General features: G+C 41.9%; 1 protein-coding gene across 1 annotated transcript in view; it reads left to right on the forward strand.

Moving 5' to 3' along the window:
• The window catches only part of clybl (citrate lyase beta like), a 55,843-nt gene that overhangs the window by 18,099 nt on the left and 14,515 nt on the right, over positions 1 to 23,229 (forward strand). Inside the window, exons 2-3 of the mRNA XM_062402938.1 lie at positions 9,769 to 9,982; positions 22,401 to 22,589. Of these exons, the coding sequence (XP_062258922.1) occupies positions 9,769 to 9,982; positions 22,401 to 22,589 (403 nt within the window). The remainder of the gene's footprint in view (positions 1 to 9,768; positions 9,983 to 22,400; positions 22,590 to 23,229) is intronic.

Consider the following 23,229-nt stretch of genomic DNA (forward strand, 5'->3'; position numbering starts at 1 on the left):
GTCTGGGCTCGGATGGGTGTGTGAGTGGGGGCAACAGACCAGACACAGCACATATCACACCGTTCGCCAAATTTCCTAATAGTCTGATCTAACCGACTGATCTCATGTCCCAGTCTTATTCATATCCAGGGGGCTTCTAGGCACACCCCATCAGATTGTCCCACGTATGTTATGTGACCATTTGTTGGTGCTTTAACCATGCATTTCTATTCTCACTTGTTTCCCCTCAAACTTAACCAGGGCACTATCCTTTCACAGCTCGACCCCTTTCATTATTCTCCACCTCTTCTGTCCAGTTTCTTCCCCCATGAGATGACCCTTGACACCTGTGGGGTCAACTAAATGTCATCTCCTTTGCTTCAACTCAAAATCTTAGCAGAGTGGATGAATGCAAAAATGAAAGCATGCTTTTTTAATTTGTGGTAGTGTTGACAGTCCTGCTTTGCCTGTGTATCTGCAGTTGTTTTACCTCAACTGAAGTGGGTTTGACATCCTGCAGCATCACTATCTATTAAATAAACGTGAGGTGGTATCATTCGTAAGCAGTGAGGAGAAGTGTTCTCACCTGCAGAACTAAATCTGTTAATGAATTCATATCATGGAGGGTTATGTAACTGTGCTAGCTGAGATGGAAAGTGCTGCCACCTTGCTCGTCTTAATGCATTCAAGGCTCCACAGAGTCAGATGGCCCCCGGTGATCCAGAGGGCTCAAGATGGCAATGCTGTTTTACAGTCTTGATGTGTGCGTCTGTGTGCAGGCCAGAATATGTATGTGTGCGTGCTGGAGTGTTTGTTAGTTTAGGCGGGGATGTGTTATTCCATATGGTTTGGTGGCGACACATTTAAATCCTTTTGGCCTTTTGCCAAATGTGTGTAGTATATATTATGTGTGTGTCACTGTCTTTGCACTGAACCCTTCCAAACATTTTGTCTTGTTTGATGTGAAGTTTATATCCAAAAAGGCTTACATAAGTGATAAGTGCGACTATATGGTCAGAGTGCGTATCAACAGCCATAATCGGTGTGGGTTGTTCAGTTGGCCCTTGACATACTGTGAAAGGAGCATAGTCCCAGTCAATGCAAGTCTCTTTGCGCTGTCATTGGTTGAGAGACTGCTTGAAAAAAGTAAACACCCATCAATCCTCCCTGGCACCCTGTCTCTATTCCTTCTCTTTTTCTCCCTTTGCTGCCATTACAGAGAGACCCGGTGACATGAGTTGTAGGGAATACTCCCCACCTCCCCTCCGCCTCCTTTCTCCCGTGCACTGTAATCCTGACACCGAATACCGCCCCTCAGAGAACAAGTGTCAGCTTCAGAATAGAGCGTGCAGTCAGTTCCCCCCCCTTTACCCCCTCTGGTAAGCATGTTAGAGAGTGCTAATGTTGATGGAGGTGACAATTAACTATACAATGATCACAGCGATGGCGCTTGTACTGCTGCCTCACAGCCTTGCTAAAGAGATAAGTGACTGATCTCGACACAACTGGGACTGGGCACATGGCAGATAAGCACATAAAGGGACAGTTACTTTGGTGAACATAGTGTAAGCTTGCCTACCAGATGTTCTGCAAGCATCATGCTGCATATATTTGACTTGCTAATATCGGCAGCCTATTTATAGTTCTTGTTGAAGCTTTGAACCTTAATGGAGCCTTAGTCATTTTCTATACATGATAATAATCACACATCATATATGTATGTGCAGTGATGTTGCTCTTTGAAAACGACATCCAAGGTGTTACCCTGGAAAAAAAACAGCATTTCCTTTTCAAACACGTCTATGGGGAAACGCCATGAGTTGCATTGAAAGAAAAGGGACCTTCATTGTGCCTTAATGCTGCTGCTTCTGCTGCGGCTCCTGCGGACGTCTTTGCCAGAAACCCGTGGCTGACTCTGAAATCAGGGGAAATGTTTTGGAGACACAATCTGAGGTAATGGCCACCTTGCAACCCCCACTGTCAGGTTGTGAAATGGCCCAAAGATATTTGCATGAAATAAATGAGAATCTTTCTCACGTCCGGCGCTGCCACGGCCAAAGGTTTACTATCGCAGATGTATGCTCCATCTGGCCCTGTTCCTCCTCGTTTTTTTTTTTTAACCATTCAGATACACCATTGTGGTTTGTTCTTGATTACGGATGATATTCGTTAGAGGCCTCAAATTTAAATATTTGAAGTCTAACATCTTGTTAAGTATAAAAGCCCTTTAAAATGTTTAATCTTTAGAAGTGTGTGGCAGGACTCCATAGTTAATGAAGTCTCATTAGACTGAACTGTGACAACATCTCCAAAGTGAGTCATACTTTGTTTGTCCTGCTTTGGATTTCGGCGAATACAGAGTTGAAGGGGGTCAAGTGGTCCTCTATCCTGAGCAAACATGGACATGGTGACAGCCGCCGGGACAACAAACCATCACGAGAACCAGGCTGTCCTGCCAACATTCTCCCCACATCGCCGCTACCAGCAAGACCCCCCTCACCCTCCAGCCTAGAGCTGTGATCCTGCATAGCCGGTATAATGAAGCCATATAAGCCTGTTATTTGCTGCTTTACGGCTTGTTTTATGAAGGTGAGCTGACAAGCAGCTCCCAGAATGGTTCCTGTCACTTTAACAGACAGCATTACCAAGAGAAAAGGAGCATTGGGGAGGGAGGGCAGGGCGAGCAAGAGAATGGGCCGGGGCCTTTATGTAAGTCCTGCCAAGGCTTTGATGGGTAGAGGTCTGGCTGGAGGCTATCACTGGTACATTTTACGTCTTCCACCTTTTGTCGCGGGGACATTATTGACGTTTGACCTATGTTCTCATTCCCACCTCCTCTTCACTAATCAATTACCACATCGATCCATTAATCAGACAGGGTGATGGCCAGTTAAAGGGCCTGTGGGTATGTGTGAAGAATTGTGGGATAGGCCTCAGGCTATCGAGGAGGAGGCCCTTTACCTGTGGAGTGCACAGTTGAGCCTGTGACTTATCAACTAGTCCAGGCCCTTACTTTAAATATATGTGTAGGTCCTTATTCACAAGAAAGGACAACTTTCTCCTTATAGAGTGCATGACTTATTTGTGTGGGATAATTATCTATTCACTTAAGCAGAATAAAGCTGATTTCTTAAATTGCTGCCTTTTTACACCAATTTGTCCCCTGGGTGCATGGATGAATAGATTTGACATTAAAACTAACCATTGATTAAATGTATAACAGACTTGCGAACACGCAAATATAGCTCTGTATGTTTTGACTCATATCTACATCAGGAAATCAGAATCACACAACCGTTCCCAGCCTAGAAGCCAACAGGGTGGAAACGGGCAGGAAGTGTTCATGTTAACAAAATGTTATAATGTAAGACTTTTGAAACATTGGCTCAAATAGCAGCATTCACTGTGTCACTGAAAACAAAGATGCTTTTTTGAATAAGAGAAAACATGTTTTTGTTCGTCTGACTGTTTCCATGGAGGTTATGCAGTAGCATAATTGTGCTTAGGCCATAAACAGAAACAGATCAGACATGCAGACAGCCAACAGATCAAAACGGAAGCTGCGGGAGCGGAACCCACCATGCTTTGATTTGGTTTGGTGTGTGCGGACTAAAGCCATCACCCCAGTCCATCTTTGCCCTTGCCAAGTTGTTTGCCAAAACAGAGAACGATTTAGGAATGAAAGTTAAGAGAGAGAGAGAAAAGCTGTGGGCTGTTATTGTCGGACCCCCCTCAGGCTGACCAGGGTCCAGCCGACAGTCACCCGGCTCTTGTAGGTTTAGTGAATTGAGAAGACACTTCTAGTGTGGATTTTTCAATTCTTCAACATGTCATTTGGCCGGGAGTGCTATTGTCTCCTGCCCTTTTTCTCCCTGCTCCTTCTGCCAAGACGAGTCGTGTCATCCCCTCGTGATCAGCACTTTTGTTGCCTTTGTTTTTGGCCCTACCTCAGAAGTCCATCTTGTCTTTTATGTCCCTGCCTTTCATGCATAAGGGAACAGTTGTGGCCTGTTGTGGGGCTGTTCCACTGCATTTCCACCAGTGGGGTTTCCTTTCATTCTCTTCAAAGTACTACAATGGGGCTCTGAAGCCCTGAATGGCCAATGCAGAGTGCACAATCCTACAGAGCCCGCTCATTTTGTTTTGCCAGAGTCAATAAAAATGCTAAGTTAAAAGCTAACCCCCTTATGCCCTCCTCGAAAGAAGCGACTTGTTTGACCTTTTTAAGTTCCCCTCTCAATTAACTTTTAAAGATAAATTCATTGTTTTAGAGAGCTCATGTAAACTATAATTTTTTACACATTTGACTGTGAAATCTATGATTTATCTATGTACTTCAAATTAATTAAAGATTTTTTTTTAATGAATTGATAGGATTTATCGAGTTGTCTGTGACAAACGCAGAGAGTTAGCTGGAGTGACAACTTCCCATCAGCGAACTCAGCTTATACACTCTTATGTCCTTTTACAATTTGACGTTGCCCTGTCCTGAGACCGGGATAAAGACATCTCTTTTCTTCTAAAGAAGAGTGGGATTTAAATAGTTTTAATGCGGAGGCATGAGGGCAGAAAAAAAAGAAAGAAAAGAAGTCTGCAGTCATCAATGGGCATTACGGCAGAGGCCTTGCATAAAGGCATTGTGTGCCGATTTGTGAGCCGTGGACTTTGGGGAGGATTACAGGTAGAAAGACATTGGCTGCTGAAGATAACCGCCATGACTTCATCCTCATTGTGTAGATTAAGGCATAAAAGCCAAACTAATGAGAACAGAAAAGAGGGGAAGACATGGATAGGAGGATGAGTAAGGGGTTTTGTTGATAGGGAGAGACACAACATCACTGAAATCGACTTTTAAAAGCGAGAGAGAGGATGTTGGGCCAGTGGTGATAAAATCCTAGGAAGTAAGGATGAGAAAACATGCTTGATCTTAACATGAAACAGTAAATAATGATCTCTGATTGCATTTTTATTATGACGAAGGAGCGCATGAAGAGCAGTGTTCCTGTTGCTACTGTCTGAGAGTAATATAGTGCTGCTTCCTTCACTCCCCTGAACAAGTTGAACGGCTGGTTTGGGGTCTTTATATCAGTTGTTTGATTGGTGCCTTAGTACAGTCATCATCAACAAAATATTATTAAGTCCAGTATGCTATTGTCTGTCCTGTGCCTCCCTAAAAGAGAGACCAGCAAACCAGTAAACTCTGCAGCCCCCTCCTGATCTTATCTACAGGGGAATGGATTGCGCATCCCAACCTCTAGTTTGCTGGAGGGCATGCAATGAAAGCAGGGGGCAGAGAAGAAAAAAAGTAGAAGACAAGTGTTTGATTCTTTCCTTTCGCTGTCTCAGGTGTCTCTGCTTAATTTTTCAGGATTTTTCTGCCATCCAATTGTGTCCTCAGACCTGAGGCAGTGAGGGGAAAAAGAAGCAAAACATACACATACAGCATCATGCTGCGAGGGAGACCATGTGTGGGGAATGCTTCAGCTCTCTTTCATTCGGAGAAACAAAAAGATGTGTCAGACAGGCAGGTGGACATGAGGCTAGGTAAATATTAATGACTTCTTGACCGTTTTATTTCCCACCCGCGGACAGCTTTCTGCAGACAAAGGGCCTGTCAATGCTTCAACAATATTGATTTCCCAACTACTCTTTATTCATCTTTATTTTCACCAGATTAAATCTTGAATCTGGAGCACCGCAGACCTCAGAATGTGGTTTGCATATTTAGAAGTAGCTGATTATCACAGGGCAGAAACACAGATCTTTAATTTTGTGCATTTTAGACACAGCTTGTGCCTGCACCACCATGTTGGAGATAATTGTGGAAATCTACATATTGAGAGGGAGGTTGTCGTCGGGGCCTGTTTTCGAGTGGATATCTGCTGTAATTCATGTGGTAGGATGAATATTACCACCTGATTTAGGCTATTATGCTACCAGGTGGAGGCCAGTGGAGTCACAGGAAACAGTGATCATCACTTCATGATAATGAAGCAATTACTACAGGCTATTTGTTATACAGTATTTACTCCCAGTCCACAATAAGTCACCTTATTTCAAATTAATTATTTATCAAAACATAATATATTGTATGCAGCTGCTGCAGAAGCATAGTCTTTGGCATTTAGTTTGCCCGGCCCACAGGAACACCACTAAACATATAGTGGCAAGAACATATCATTACACCAATTCACAGTTTTCCATGAAACTTACTGAAAGGATTGTACATAGGCCCAGAATTAACCTATTAAATTATGTCTCTTATCTGGAAAAATGGGCAGATAAGTGGCAAAATCTCATTCATAAACATTTTGAGTGGTTTTAGTTGTTTTTTTGACATTTTCACGAATTTTCCTGAGAATAATTCATGGATCTAGATGAAAAAAATCAAGCATATTTAAGTTTGTGCAATTTGGCGTGGCTTGAATGAAATCACTTGTTTACTTATAACTCAACCAGAGGAAGATTTATATGACAATTATTATCCTCGGATTTATATCTGATGTTCCGAAGCTCCCACCCTTTATCACCACTTATAGCCAATAGCAAATTCCCAGAAAACAGTTATCGCTTATCTCCGGGATAAACCTCAAATGTGAGTAGTGCTATTTAAAAGAGGACACGCTCAAGACTTAAGATTTGTGTGTTTTCTGTGAAAAAATAGTTTGGCATTTATTGGTGACATGCTATCACCAGTAACCTGGAGAATTATCTGTAATCCTGTGTGGATTACATGACAGGGGATTTCGGAGATAGGGAGGTCGACATTGTGAAAAAGAAGAAGCTGAATATAGCGAACATGCACATCAGTCATAGTTGTGATGGAGATTAGATGTGAAGTTCAAGGAAATGTGTTGTTAACGATAACATCACTGTTGGATCTGAATTGACACTGAGGAAAATGCATGTCTCGTCTAACGTAAAGCTCACCACCCTCTTACCACATTCCAGTCGCCTACCCTCATCCTCTCCCTCTCAGTGCCAATTCGGCCTGGGTCTGCTGCCTCGCCTCCACTAATGAGAACCATCCCCGTTCACCACCATATAAACCCACTAAAACACACTTCCCTCTGATCTCAGACCAGTAAACGTTGTCACTGTGGCTAGGTCCCACCACTTTATAGCTGCCAATATACCCACACATCCCCATGTTATCATAACCTTTCATTTAAAGAAAAATAAAATAAAAAGAGGGAAAGAAATTTGTAACATTGCCGCATATGGTAGTTTAGGGACTGTTAATTATATAGAACATGATTAGGTAGTATTATTGGGGAAATGTCAACCAGACAGGGTCGCTTAAATACAATTTCCCCAAATGCAGAATTCTAGTATGTGCAAGTGATGCATCTGATGATCTTGTTAACACTTAAAGTTCCAACTCATTTTAGGTCCAACAAAACAAATCCCCAGTTTTCACCATTGTTCTTTCTGGTTCATAGCATTTCTTTCTAACTAAGCAACCAACTGCAGGATACACAATCTGCTTCCTGTTTATATTCACTACACCACAGATATAACCAATGTATGTTAATGGTGTCATGCCATGCGTTTGTAGGTATGTTAGTGTGGATGGGAAATATTACATATGCCAACATAAAAGCTCCACTCCCTGTAAAATGCGGGTGTGGATATGGTTTACTTTAACAATGCCATTTTATAGATGTATTCATATTGATTTAGTCTCAGTGAATCATGTATCTGCCATAGGGCCTCAGTAAGAATTGCTACTCCTTCTTATTTAATTATTGAGATATAATTTCATTTTAGAGCGTGTGACCCAGTTGACCTGCCTCATTTCTTCTTAAAGGCTCAGTTTACTTTTAGATCAGGCCTTTTAAAATGATGAGGTAGAATGGTGGAATTAAAGGGAATAAATGCTGATTTTGGCCTCTGTGATTGACCTCTGCGTCTAGTGTACAGTCTATAGCCAACATCAAGGTACCACTCCCTCTCCCCGTTTCAGTTTTTTTTCCTTCTTAATGAAACCTTCTCTTAAATTACTGTCACCATCTTTTTGTACTTCAGCTATATTATAATTTGTTCCTTTTAAGTGGGCACTTAATGTGGCTTTTCAACATCCCCCCGTGAGCAGTATGCACAGAATAGACTGATTTAATTTAGATCTCAACAGCCCCCTCTTGCCCCCGACCACTCAGCATCTTCCTACCTACTATTTTCCTTTCTTGTTTTTAGTTTTTATTTCTTGTCTATCAACTTGGACCCTGCACATTATAGACCCTTAAGTGATCGTGAGCTCTGCATTTTTTCAGTATAGTCCACAAATTGCATGGTGGTGCGCCATAGTTATCCCTCCCACCTTTGCCATATTTCTCCCCAAGCCTTTTGTGAATACGGTCCCTGGCTCAGACAGACTCCCATGTACCTGGTAGCCCTGAATTGCTCGAAGCAACCTGAATTGGTTTGAACTGCCTGCTCGCAACCGCAGCATCTCAGTTTAGATAGGTCTTAGACCGGAGGGCTTGTAGAAGCGTAGTTGACAGGATTAAGTGGCCATTGAAGTGACTTCAGCTCCTTTTTAAAGAGCAAAAGACAAGAAGAGAAAATAATTTGCCCCCACTCTTGTAATAGAAGAAATAATCCCCCACCACCTTCTCTCTTTTCGTTCAATATGGTCCCTTGAAGGACAGTTGTTTCAGAAGCCAGATTGATGGAACAAATAATTGAGATGTGTGTGCAATGATTGTGATTGTTGATGTGCAAGTGTGTGGATGGTTGAGTGTACACAATCCGACTTTACTGTGTGTTTTGCGATGTTGTGTGAGCACCGTACAGGTTGGACATGTGATGATGAGCAGTTTTGCCTGCATTTTTCTGCAGGACCTCGAGTGTTGCTTGAAAAATGAAGCGGCATTTGTTGCACTTTATTTTCAGATCTTTTAAGAAGCATGGACTGAAGAGCAAAAACAGCGTCCTCTAAGTTCTATTGCGATTTTAGTTCATAGGCGAATGTTTTTAATTATCAAGGTTGTACTTATTTAATCATTAGTTAACTATTTCAATAATATATGCTGTGCAATCACTTCTTAAAAACTGCATTGACAAAGCTTTACTGTATGCAATTTATTTTATGTGTGACTGGAGGACATATTGTATATTAATATAATTCAATAAAAGAGCTCTGACTATTTGAATCCTGAAGACGATGTCCATCTTTTATGGATGCATTTAATCCATCTTGTAAATGTCTAAAAGTAAAGAATTTTCTACCACATATGTTTGCATATAGTTCCACCTCCTAGTAGTAGTATCAATAGGAAATAAACGAATAAAGGTATGTAATCTGGCATAAAATTAAAAACAAATTTAGTTTTTTTACTTTTACGATGAGTCGGCCTCAGCCACCACCGACACCCCTCCTCATTCACTTTCTGCCCTGCCTAGATATTCAGCAGTGTGGCTGCATTAGCATATGAGTGGCTCAATGTTTGGGTGAGTTTGTTCTCAAAGCGCAGGTCAACGTCTCTCATACACTTCAATGAATAGCTGAAGGGTAAACAGAGCTACCAAAATGAAATGTTTCCAGACTTTCACTCAAGTCTGGAGGATGTGGCCTCCTATGCTGGATCTTCAGAGACACTGTTGAATATTATGAAGATGAATACAGCAACAACCTTTAATTATTCTTTGCCCTTTATGTTGATACTGAGACTACTAATGACCTGCATATGCACTTAAATATGGACTTCATATTTACCTCTGCCTAAGTGTTGTTTAAATGTGTGGTCAGACAAGCACGTGTGTTTATATGTTTATATGTGTTTTCAGGGAGCGTGGTTGGCTCCTGCCTGCAGCCTGGCAGTTCTATCCCGAATCATGGCGTCATCAGCATCACTCTGCAGGCTCCTCGCTGCGCTACATACCCCGCAGGGCCGTTCTCTACTGCCCTGGCAATGATGAGCGAAAATTGAGGAAGCTGGCCTCGTTGGATGTCGACTGTGTCGTCCTGGACTGTGAGGATGGTGTAGCCCTCAGCAAAAAGGTACACAAACACACAGATGCACATTTATCAGCGAAGAGCAGCTTAGTTTGACCAGGGGCGCTGACAAACACACGGACAGCTGTGCGATCCTGAATGAATATAATTCCATCTCCCTCCTTCAGACAGGTGCTTGGTCTTAATCACTGAAAGGAAAACTACCTAAGTGACATGTTTAAAACAAGCACATTTCACCCCATTATGATGGCACAAAGGCAGTGGTTCCCCCTATCAGGGTTCTTTAAAACAAGGTGACCATGTCCCACTGGGCGAGCAGCGGGAAAGCACCAGATGCAGCAGGTTAAAAGCATTCTCCTCCCGCCCACACGACCTCCCCATTGGCCCTCCTGAACTGCCCATGAAATTGTGATTGGTGAGTGGGATAAAGGCCAGGGTAAAAAGTTAACTAACAAAGGTTTTTAAGTCATGATAATAAAGATGATTGAAATGGCTGGAGGCTGTTCCTGTAGTGGACAAAGACAATACCATGATGCCCTGGGTGACTGACAGGCTAAAAACTGTGACCCCGTGATGGAGTTGGTGGAAGTCAGAGCTTCCGTCTTTATTAGGTTTTTAGAGGGGGAATGTGGAGAGGAATGCAGCACTGAAGCAGCCATTCAGGCTCCATAAGAATTCAAACGCTAGACTCCTTAGCTGTCAGCCTTTGACAGGATCATATCTTACTTTCAACAAAAGTTGCCTCCTCCTATCCACTATTGTTCACTAATTTACCAGGGGCCAAATCTATTTCTATTTGCAAGAAACAATTGTCTTTTAGTAATTATTAACAAATGTGGTAAAGTTCTGGTTCCCTTAACATGCTAAATAATTTCCTTTAGTTGGCTATTCCCTTTTCCACTCAATTACACAAGTAATCAAAATACTTATACCTAAAAAAATACCAATATATTATGTTTTTGTAAAGAATATTATTTTTCTGTGGTATAATAACATTACTTCTCCCATTAGTCTCATTAATGCTCTGAGCCAGCTGCATTGTTACTACATGGTGCAAACCATGGCATCAGAACAGATTTAAGCCACTCATTCACACCATAGTCAACCCAATGTGCCAAAATCCTGTAACCCATTATGTGTTTGCTTGGTCGTACTGTGTAATATCAAAATTTGTTTTTTTCTCAATAACAAAATGCACCTTTCCCACTGGTATCCTTTCTTCACTTCCCACACTCTCAGCTTCTTCCTCCACTGTGGCAAATGGAAATCTGTGGGGGTTGTTGTGTAGTTATACCTTCCCTTAAGATGAAAATTCTTCCTGTTGGATAAACAGTGTGTGATAGTGTTTTTGAGATGGAAGGTTGCCAGGAAAACCATTAAGCATCCACCATTTTGGATACTGATTGTTGTGATTTGAAAGCAATTCTGCATAATAATTTATATTATTAGATTTTTTTGTCCTATTAATTACATTTGGAAAGTTTTTAGTATTCACTTCTGCAATTGTTATGTTCCATAAGAAAGCACAGCAAAAACAAAGTATTTGGTTGTTTCTTCTGCACATTTATAAAAAGGAAAGTATTTTGACCCCTTTTATTCAGTACTAGGTTGAAGCACTTTTGACAGAGATTACAGCCTCAGATCTTCTTTGATATGTTGCAACAAGCCTTGCAGACCAGATTATGAGTATTTTCTACAATTTGTCTTTCCAACTCATTTCGAGCTCCTTTGTTGGACAGCCAGTCAGGGTCTTCTGAGATTTTTGCTTGGGTTCGAGTGGCTGGCCCACAAAGACTCCTGCATTGATTTGTTTGTCACCTTTGGGTCTTTTTCCTATTTAGAGGAAAACCTTTGGCCCAGTCTGAGATCCTGAGTGCTCTGGACCAGGTTATCATTAAGCATATCTCCATCATACTCATCTTTCCCTCAATACTCACCAGTTTCCCTGTCCCCCCTGAAACAACACCCCACAGCATGATGCTGCCAACTCCATGCTTCAAAGTTGGAATGGTATTGAGTGGTGCCTGTCTTCCTCCAGATTTCATGAAGCTAAACTGTTCAATCTTGGTTTTATCCGACCGTGACTGTTGTTCCACTTGTTCCACCATCTGCACACAGAAGTTTTGGAGCTCAACCACTGTGGTCACCTCTCTTACCAAGGCCCTTATCCCCCAATGGCTTTTTCTGAATGCACTCTACATAAGAGAAATTCATTAAAGAATTGTGAACGCTCTTGGCATTAAATGGTCAAGTTTAACTTGTCCATATTAACTAAAAGGTTATATTTAGGAAGTATTTTGTATTTGTAGTCATGCAGCATGAATTTGTGTGTCCCTGGTAAGATACACTTAATGTGGACTAAGGGAATGGAAATGTAAATAGCAAGACTCAACTCTTGTTTATCAACTCAAACTGTTTAAAGGAGAGGAAAGGCTGGTATAAAGCGGCATCAGCTGTGCATTTGCTTTTTCCTTTTTATGGATTACCATAAAGCATATTTTTTTGCTTTATTTATTTTGTTAAATTTTGCATGCAGTTTTTGTGTATTTGGCTTTTCACAGTGGTGGCAGACACTGGTGGATACTGAAGCTGCACTGCTAATGGACAACTTTTACTACCCAGCCTGTGTAGACATGGTGTAAAATGTGCAGACCGAGTTTTATTGGGCAGAGGGAGAAAGACATGGGGACTATCATTTGGCTAAAACGATGAATGTGTTGAGACATTTTTAGTCCTTCTTCAGCTAGAGTTCAGATCATAAAATCCCTGAAGTGATGCCAGTTAAGAATATAGCACCAATTAAATAGACCATAGGAGGTCACAGAAGATTCCATTGAGTGCCACAACACGGAACTGAAAAAGAAACAAAGTAAAAAATCTTAAAAATTTTCGAATCTTCGCCTCTCCATGTTTGCTTTTAGCCTGCCTCCTATTTCTGTGCTTTTCCAATCTTGGCCACCCAGGGTCCAGTGCTTTTTTTTCATTTATGTTAATGAATATACAGTACTTATATTTTGTATTAAATTTTTTTTGGTTTAGTAAACAAGCAAGAGCGAGACTATCAAAATAAATACAGATATTCAAACAATCTAAGAACAAATAAGTCAGTATTTAAACATGTCAAAAGTCCATCCCATATATGTTCATCAGTTTATTAGTAAGCTTGATTGAACTTGATAAACAGAAATATTTTAGTTGAACAATGAAAACAGAAGTTGTCCCAAAGCAGAACCTTGAGGCACACCTTTTCACAAACCATAATACACCAGCATTCATTTCAAGATACAGACTAAACCACAATCCATGTTGCAAGGCTAACAGCGTGATGTTTTTCTGAAATGACGTGGTGATCCACATGGTCAAAGGCATTAATGAGATCAATACATATGGCTCCTGTAAGAGTACCACCATCCGATACAGAGAAAACATATAGATTACAATGTGTTTGCTCAGACCATTTCTTTTATATACAGAAGCTGCAATTATATTCACTATGACAACCACACTACTGGCACTGTGCGTTTATCAAGACAGGCAAGACCTCAGTAAAGAACCCTTAATTCATGTCTCATGCATGGTAAGAGAATGGCAGTAGACATAGCTAACTAAATACCACCCTGAACCACTGTTTTGGTTAAGGTAACAATGGGTTAGGCCTTAAGTAGGGCTACTGCCCCAAACCACCCTCCTGTAATGTGTTCATTAATGTATTCTTTTCATTATCTCTAACCTTCACCTTAGAACAGGGAAGGATATTCATGACAAAAAGGTACCCAATGAAGGTCAGTCCACCCCCTCCTGTTGAAAATTGAAATCTGGTAGTGCCCGCTTTAATTGCCTGCCGCTTTGACTCGAAAAATGTCTACGTTCAATCTTGGCAGTAATGCTGGCTGCTTTAGAGGCAGGGAGATAAGAAAAGGAGTAAAGGGTAGGAGCCACCCAGAGCTCGCTAACTGTCACCATGGACCCAGAGGGGAGAGAAGGGTGAGGAGAGAGGGGAGGGAAGACAAGGCTGACTGCTCTAACACTTTTACACATATCATCATATCTGTATGATCAGTGGGGTGGAGGAGGAGGGAGGGCAGGTTGAAACCCCAGAGCGGAACTGACGGCTACACCTGTCCTCTCTCTCCTACTCTCTCTCTTGCCGCCTTGTTCTTTCATTGTCTCTCTCTCTCACTCGTCTCCCCTCTCCAGGGTCTTCAGGGTTAAGATTGTTTATCTCTCTCTCTCATGTACTCTCTCTGTCTCTTAGTGCCCTATGGTCCAGTATTCCTCCTGGTGTCTCTGTCTCTCTTGCTCTCTCTTTTCCCCACATGGGTCCCTCCACCCTCCCTGACTCCCCCCTGCCTCCCTGCCATAGAGATTCTCTTCTAATCCCTGGAAGTTTGGAACTAATGAACTAAATGCTGAGCCACTGCCACGGAGCTTGGTCCCAAACTATACTGTACTTCACACTCGATTTCCTCTCCAGATGGCATGGTGGAGCGGCCTACACGACGGGGAGCACCTTTCGCACACCAGCACGAGCCTGCAAATGCACACAAGCACACAAGACATGTAGAACACAACATGCACACACACTCAAACCTGCACATGTAGACACATGTAGGCATTCACACACAAACGTACGCACGTAAGACGGCGTGCCCATACACAACTTGTTTCAGTTGACAGCCCACTGTGCATCACTCAAGTATGACACACCAGTTTCCTGGGTTCACTGTCCGTACATTACAGATCCAGAGAAGTTTATACATCTAAGATAGCCTGTCTTTAACTGATCAACACCCCCAGTAGCTCTTATAGTTCATGTGGAATCCAGAAACCAGTCACTCTGTATTTATTACAGGTTTATGAGCACATTGGTGCGATTACAGCCATTGAAATACTTGATTTGACAATGTTTTTGTTGATGCAATTTGTGGGAAATTACTTTCTAGGATAGTTTGTCTTAGGAAATATTACAGAAATATGAGGAGAGATTAGAGATTGATTTGTAGACAGTGCACAGCAATACACCTGCCAAGTTTGAAGTCAATCGGGTGAGTGGTTGTTGAGAAAACGGAAATTCAGCCAGACACAGATTCCTCCATTTATACATAAACAAGACAGTTGGGTAGCTGGTACCTACATCAACACAAAATAAACCTTCAAAACGTCACAAAGGTGGTAATCATTAAAGGGTTATTGAAGTGGATTATAAGGTACAGGTACCACATATCTCATGCAATAAACTTTAACTTCTTGTGAAAGGTGATTCCTCACTATCATCTGGTCAATTTAGCTGCATTTCACATTAATATATTAGTTTGTTGTTTCATCTAAAAATGTATTGTGACTTGTATAAGTCGTTTTGGTTAATTCATTATTTCACCCTAAACTTTCAACCCCCCCCCTCCCCTTCCTTGGTGGCACTTTTTTTACCAAAGGTCCCCAGATACACCTGTCTGGTTGCAGCCAGAGCAACTGAGGGAAGAATAGAGAACCTATTGTAGAGTGGATTACATTATTACGCTCTATTAACTTTAGGATGTAGCGTAGTCAATGTATGAGCTGTGGTCCATGCATGAACTATGTCTGACACCGAAGATTTTCAACTTAACATAAATTATGCAGCCAACTGTCAACTGATACATGACCTCAGTTCAGTATTCACTGTGTTATTTCAGAGGACACTGAAAGATCTGCTCTCCATTTAACAGGATTCAAATGACTAAACTCTTGACAGAATGAACTCTTGGGAAATAATGATAGCCAGTTGAATTATGAATACTGAACATTTGTATTTAGTGTGTGTCAGTGTGTGCATGTATTTAGAGCCCTATATATGTTAGTGTGTGTGTGTGCGTGCGTGTGGACTTGTGCTCAACACCTCAGAGGACCCCGGAGACTTGAGAGAAACTCCCAGTTGGGCTGCCAAGACTCACAAATGGGATGTGAGCTGCTCAGCCAGAAAATAGACCCTGTTCCAGGCAGATCAGAAAGACCTTCCATTCCAAACTCAGCTGTCTGTCACAGTGGATGTGTGTGGGTGTGTTTAGAGCACTACTCTGTGTAACTTTTGTCGTTCAGCAGCAGTGGCCTTTGCAGCCACACGTTATTACTGGGGGCTGGCGTCGTAAATTTGTTAAATAGTTAAGGGTCATGGAAGCAGTGTACCAACAGAAACAAATAGCACATGTACAGTTAACGAAGCCAATCAATTAGGCAACAAAGTCGAAATAAGCATCTCAGAACAAACCAGCATTCATGCTGTCCATTCATGTCAGCGTTCCATTAATCTGGTTGAACGAAAACATCTAAATCCACAGCAGATGTCTGTACTGAGATTACAAATCTAGCATCTTCGTATGGCTAGACCCTTGGTTGGTGGTGTGCGACATATTCCTGTAAACAGCTCTCGGAGATCGCATCCGCTAAACCTAGATTGCCAGAAGATGCCTCAATGTGGGAATGAAAAAGGCGCTATTCGCCGAATAGGACAAATCGGTGTAAGAGCATGATGAATTTAAAAATGTTATTTGGAGGTAACATCGTGGCATACTTTTGCTTTAAGTGTCCGGTATGGAATGGAGCTCTTTGGGAGGAGACCAAAGGCAATTAAGAGATCGCGGCGCACAGGAGAATGATGACAGGCCTGCGGTTATCATTCACTGCTACCGAATGGAGAGGTCTTGTGTTAGAGCACATGGAGAGTGCAGGGATTCAAAGGAGTGAAAGTTTAAGAATTATGTATCCTGTGTGTCTTTTTAGATTGAATATAAATCTCAGATTTCACAGACTATATTTTCTGCCTTCTCTGGTCTTCTGATTTCCTTTTGAAACACACATTCTCGCAGCAGCTCCAGATACCGTAGGTTAAGGGTGAGGGCTGTGGCCAAGCGAGAGAATCCGAAAATGCTGAGACATAGAGAACAGAGAGGTCCTCTCTCCTGCTCTCATTATCCAGTTACACTCTTGTGTTTTTACTGGCATAGCAGCAGCCCGCACTGCTCTGTGCTACGTGGGCTGTGCAACACACCCGACACTTGGATACGAACCCTAGGAAGAGGAGTGATGATGGAGAAGCTGACGAGGAGAGGAAAACATGAAAGAATGGGAGGAGGAAGAGAGGAAAGGAGCAGATGTTGGCGCATGAGGGGGAAAAAGCAGCAAAGCCTTATCTTTTGTTCAGCAGGATATTAATTCATTTCAAATTTAACTGATGATAAAAAACACCCATTGTGTTGTTGTTTTTCAAGCAGTGATTAAGACAGCATGCTCAGGCCTCCACTCACAGTGTCAAGTTTTGGATCTTTCCAATGCACTGTCAAGGCATTTCTCATCTTCGGTTTCATTGGCACTACTTCAACAATACTGCACTAGTCTTGTCACTCTGCTTATAGTATTTGAGCTTTTTCTAACAAAATAAATACTTTATGCACATTTGTGTTTTATGTACACACTAAACATTTCTTTACAAACCAGTTAAGGTGTCTATGATATGCATACTCAGTATTTTTTATTACATTTTTATTCTGTTGCCTTTTTACAATCTTTTTATTCTTCTGTCTAGTTCATTCTGACCTGCCTGCTGCTGTAACAACTGAATTTCTTCGGTATGTGGATTAATATAGTTTTATCGCATCTTAAAAATGCTGAACGATAAGCATTATCTCCTCCATTTTCCCTATGAAATGGGAGAGGACGTGGCAATACAGCTTGTGATGAATTGAAACTAAAGAGCTCTAATGAGATTCATTCATGGCTAATTAAGTGTAATAGCTAGCTGTCTTCTAGCTCAGCAATTGGTTCTGAAAGTTTTGACAAATTCCTCCTCCTCCATCCTGCTAGTTATGTCTTGTTGTCTGGCTTGACAGGATAGTAGATAACACAGATTGCTCCCAAATGACGGAGGGAAACGCCTGAATCTCCTTCTGTTACATCTCAGTTATCAACATAGCCTGAATTAGTCAGTCATCTCACTCCAGCTTTCTGGAGTGCAGCATGTCACTTGTCAAAAACCCATCCACGAAGACTTGAATGTTGCAAACGCACACACACTCACGCACGTTGTACACCCACCCTGACACACATACTGACAAAGACAAATGAACAAATACACAGTCACACTTCAGACAGGCAGCCTTCGCCTGCAACAGTCATTGGCTCATTGGCACGGCAAGTTGCACAGCAGGGTGCAAAACGCCAGCTCTCAAAAGGTTAAAGATAAAATTGGAAAAAAAACTATGCTCATTGTCACGTATGATTTTTCCACACTTTGCTCTACTATATATATATATAATACCATGAGAATGAAACACACAGCATTACCCTACTGAGTTGTTATTCTTATAAATTAAACTAGAAAAAAATAATCTATGCCCTCTTGTGCCTTTTCTAAAACATATAACAAGTCTTTTTGCCCTCATTAGTATAGAACTGTGGATACTAAATAGAGGATATTCTCATTATGCTTTTATCCTGGCAGTGATGGTCGACACATCCAAATTAATTTCTATCTAAAGAGAGGGTCAGAACAATGGGAAAGACCCAGCTGCTGGCGTGACACACCTCACTCTGATTCCATCACACAGGCATGCTGTCTAAAATCACACATGGGGTGACAAAATGCCAGCTTATTCAGTACAGTGTAAGCTAGAAGAAGTGCATACTGTAAACCTCTGACACAACAGTCAACTCAAAATCCATTACACTGCTCCAAATTGTACACACTCAGAGATATCAGTCCCCTTGAAATGCAAGATATTTCTTCATTAAGATGCATGAATAATTCCCTAGCAAAACCAGTGGAAACTTAATGAAACGCCCTAACTTTTGCAATGTTAAACAAAATGATAAAAATTCCTGGATCACCAAAATTGAATGTGTTATTTCTTGGCCCATGTTCTGTCTTTCCAAAAACTTTTGTGGAAGTCCGTTATAGTTTTTTTGCTGTATCCTGCTGTCAAACCAACCAACCAACAAACAAACCAAGGGACAGGGGTGAACTCTTGGCAGAGGTAACAAGCAAAGGCAGCCTGACGAGGGGTCTTCTTATTGGCAATATACTGGGGTTTTCTGTATAAAATGAGGTATAACTGCTGCTGGACTGAGGTCTAATTCTAAATTGGATAAAGGGACAGAGTGTGAGTCTCCACTCAGTCGGTCCAGAGGCGATGTTTGACGTGGCTTGTTTCAAGCAGCACGTCGGCGGGGCTTTCGTGATCCGATGCTGCAGAGGAAGGTGATACCTCTGTAGCCTGTACACACATTTGGAAGCTCCAGTCTGATGTGGTGTCTACAAGCCAGCAGCCATGCTGGGTCACGCATACACAGCAATCTGTAGGATCCTGAGCGTCCAGACTCAGGCTGTGTGTTAAGGAGCTGCCCTCGCTCTCCTGGAAGGTCAGCCTCTCTACACTTGAAAAGCTTCATGTGTGCATCTATGCGTTCAACAGCCGTGCGTGCCTGGCCCACTGCTCGCCCACCTGCCTGCCTGTGTGTCAGCTTCTAATGATGAGGATGATGGAGGAAATCAAAGAGGAGATGGAGCTGACGTCGGGGCGAGCTCTCCGTGGGACACCGTGTGATTGGGGAGGGAGCTTTGAAGCAACTTGTTGGATGGCTGTCCATTAATGTAAAATATCGTTTTTTCAAAGGGCTTTATTCAAGCTCGGAGTGGCGGAGCCCATAGGGGTCAAGGTGTCTTGAATAATGTCTCTCACTTTAGATGGATGGAGAGATAAAAGAAGGAATAGTGCACAGTGACCTAGCCATCTCCACAGCCATTCCTGGTGTCTTGGTTTCAGAAATACAGTTGTAGAAGGAGAGAAGCGCTGGAGACGATCCCTGCTATCACGGTGTCTGGTTACAATAATATATTTTATAAATGCACGTTGCCTATCACGTTGCTATCAGGCTGAGGTTGGAGCCAGAGACTCCAGGATCTCCAGACTATGTGATCTGTGAATTTGATAAACCTGTACTTTTTGATAATTTGGCTCACAGTTTATTTAGTTCCTGCTACACGAAGGAGCCTCATATCAATTTTCTCCGCTCACCATGAACTGCAGAGGGACAGACAGAATATTATCCGCCAAGTAGCAGGCTTATGAATAGTGAATTATGGCCGCGTAAATCGCTCCCTCCGTTTTAAGTTACCGAGATACAGTCACGGGTCTGTCTCGGCTTATGAGAGTGACAGTAATAGAGAGCAACAGAGAGGTTTCAGGAAAAACTTGAGTACGAGTCAAAGATCACAGTGCACTCATCATATGCTGTGACAATCCCTCTTGTCTGAGTCGAGGAGGGAAGAGGGAGACGCAGATGACACGCGGCAGCCCAGCCCGCTCGTGACCCCTATTAAATCCCAGCAAATCTTTGATATGTACTCTGATACCATATTTTATTGATACTGAAGGGGTGTTCGTAATACGAAGTACAGTTCTGCATACCAGGAGATCAGCGCAAGGGCTGGTTTGTCTCAGAAGCTGTTCTGTGACCCTCGCACGGGTCCTCATAAGATCTAATACAACTGAACCCGGGTCGGTTTCGGTTTTTACAAGATATTGTGATGTATGGGCTGTCCATGTAATATCTGTCTACAGTTTCCCTCTCATGCACACACACACACACACACGGTACTCCACTGATCGGTCTACTAATGATAAGTCAGTAGAGACTTTCCTCTCAGATGCTGTTTCACCAGGTTGCATGATGCTCCATTTGCTCAAACATCCACCCCTGATCCAGAGCAGGGGTGTTTTCCTGGATTTCTTTTTTTCATTTTCTTTAACATTGTAATAAAGTCGGTTTCTTAAAATCTTTCACTGTTTTCCAAAAGAGTAATTCATCAGGCATATTTAGGGGACTGAAGTCTATGAGTCTATAAGGGGACTATTGGTGGTGGTATGCACACTGCTATCCACGTTTCATTTTATGGTGCATACAGTAACCTAGTCACTTTGAGACTATTTTTCTTTCAAGATATTTTCTTTTCTTTCTGTAGCATGAAGGAGAAATAAAATCTGAGCATCTCTAAACACACATGAACTCAAAGGCTCCAGCCTCTGATCAGACCTGACAACTCATAAGCTACCATTTCCTCATGCTGCTTAACTCAGACCACATTTTTTCCTGAGCACCTCTCTCTTCTCACCAGCTAAACCTCTCCACCCATTTCATCCGTCTTTCTCTCCATTCCTGTTGCTCAGCATCTGGTTTGAATATAGAGGCGTGTGCTACTGTGTTACTGACAGAAATTGGGACTATAGGCTTCTCTTTGATATTTTTTTTCCCATCACTTTGCCTGTTCATCTCATACGAGGCCTGTGTTGAGAGTGTGCAGCCTCTGTTTTGTTGATTTGGGCCATATTATGTGTGGATGGACTGATTCTCAGTATCCACTTTAATCATATCGTTTTTGTGCAGTGTTTATTTTTATGATGTGATGTTTTAACAGAAAGTGACACGCTCTTAAAGAGTAAAGGCCCAAAGCAATGTGTAAAAAAAGAAATAAAAAGAAAATCATGTGAAATTAAATTTAACTAGAAAGGTGCTCAGGAAGCACCCTATCTCGCCTGGTTCCTGGTCCCACCCCTCCGTTCATCCTGATAGACTTCAACATTTTATTGATTCTTCTAGGTCATGCCTAACCCCTGCAGATCATTTTATGTAAATTAGTTCAGTTTTCTTAGCTTAATCCTGTTGGCAAACCAAAGGAAAGAAGTGAAGGTGAAGGTAAAAGCTTATCATCCACAACTTAATCACAGAATTTAAAAGCTGATACATGAATGTTTTTCTGTTTTATAGTCTCAGTCAGAATTAGGTGTCAGATCCCTTGTGTTGTGTTTTGTCGGATCATCCACTTTAGGTCTTTGGCATTTAACTGGGACGATATCCATGTAAGACAACAGAGTGATATCCTGTTTTACTTAATCAGTTGTGAAATAAAGCCCTAGGTTTATCTTGGTTAACTCCTCTGTATATGATTACTGATTCCTTTTTTCAGTTGTTTTTTTAGGGAACTTTTCCTTGACCACTATAACATGCTATTTCCGTTATGTTATGTCAGCTTTCCTCTTCTTTCCAATCTGGTCAAAAGCATCCATCTTTAAAGCCTGAGTTATGTTGAAATTCCCTTTCAAAAAGCAAATCCCTGGCTGAACAGACTTACATGTGTTCACCTCAATGCGAAGCTCAACATTGTGATGACAGTTGGCCTTCAGCTAGGCCTAATAAGCAGTTTTCACCCCCTCATGATAATATTTTCTCCTTATCAAGCATTTTTATATTATATTTTGCTGATTTTAGTCGTCACCCCCTGGACGAAACCTACACTTGCTTTCAAAGTGTATTTTAAATCTTACGACGTCACACAATTTAAATGAATGATCATCTGTATTAGTTACTCCAAACTGCAATCTGACGAAATGCATCTCATTCAATCATCACAATTTTTGTTTGTGTTTTATTGCAGACAGAGGCCAGAGAGACCATCCCCAGGATGTTGGTGGAACTGGATCTGGGGCGGACGGAGAAATGTGTGAGGGTGAACTCGGTGTCCAGTGGCTTAGCTGAAGATGACCTGCGTGTCATTCTGCAGGGTGAGGTTCTCCCTCCTGCCATCATGTTACCAAAAGTGGAGGACACACAGGAGGTGCAGTGGGTAAGTTACACATTTTGACCATTTCCTGGAGTCATTTCAATGCACCACACAAACCAACAACAACAAAAAACAAACAATATACATGAGAACAGAAAACTAAACTAAAAAAAATACCCAAGTCTCTTTGGCCTCTGGATGTCTTTTAAAGCAACACAGTGGTGCTCTTACACAAACTCGTGGAGTAAGAGGACACCACAGGAATCTTCAAAGCAATCATAACAAGCTTTTCCATTTCCCAGTAAAAGTGGGAATCGATCCCTGTGGCAGGACTCGGGGACGGACAGAGTGTTTTTCTTGGCTGCAGCTCAAGAAAACGGATGACATTTCTTCAGATTAGCCTCAGAAGCCCGATAGCTTTCTGTAACAACACAAAGGTGCCCTCTGCCACTGCTGAACCTACTGGAGACCGGCGTGTACAGTGTTGCATTTTTGCCTAAGAATTGTTTGAAAAAAAAAGTCAAGGTAGGGTCAATCAATATAAATATGCTCCAAGCTTGGATTACATCAAATGTATTCCAACTCCTAACACATTTTGCAAAGTGTGAAAAATTAAGTCTATCTTCCCTGTTACTGAGGATCTAGTGTATGAGAATGATCAGCTATCACAAACACATTCATGTCAGAAGTTTTTGCAACTTTG

This window comes from Platichthys flesus, chromosome 13 (genome assembly GCF_949316205.1).
Source record: "Platichthys flesus chromosome 13, fPlaFle2.1, whole genome shotgun sequence".
Classification (NCBI taxonomy): domain Eukaryota; kingdom Metazoa; phylum Chordata; class Actinopteri; order Pleuronectiformes; family Pleuronectidae; genus Platichthys; species Platichthys flesus.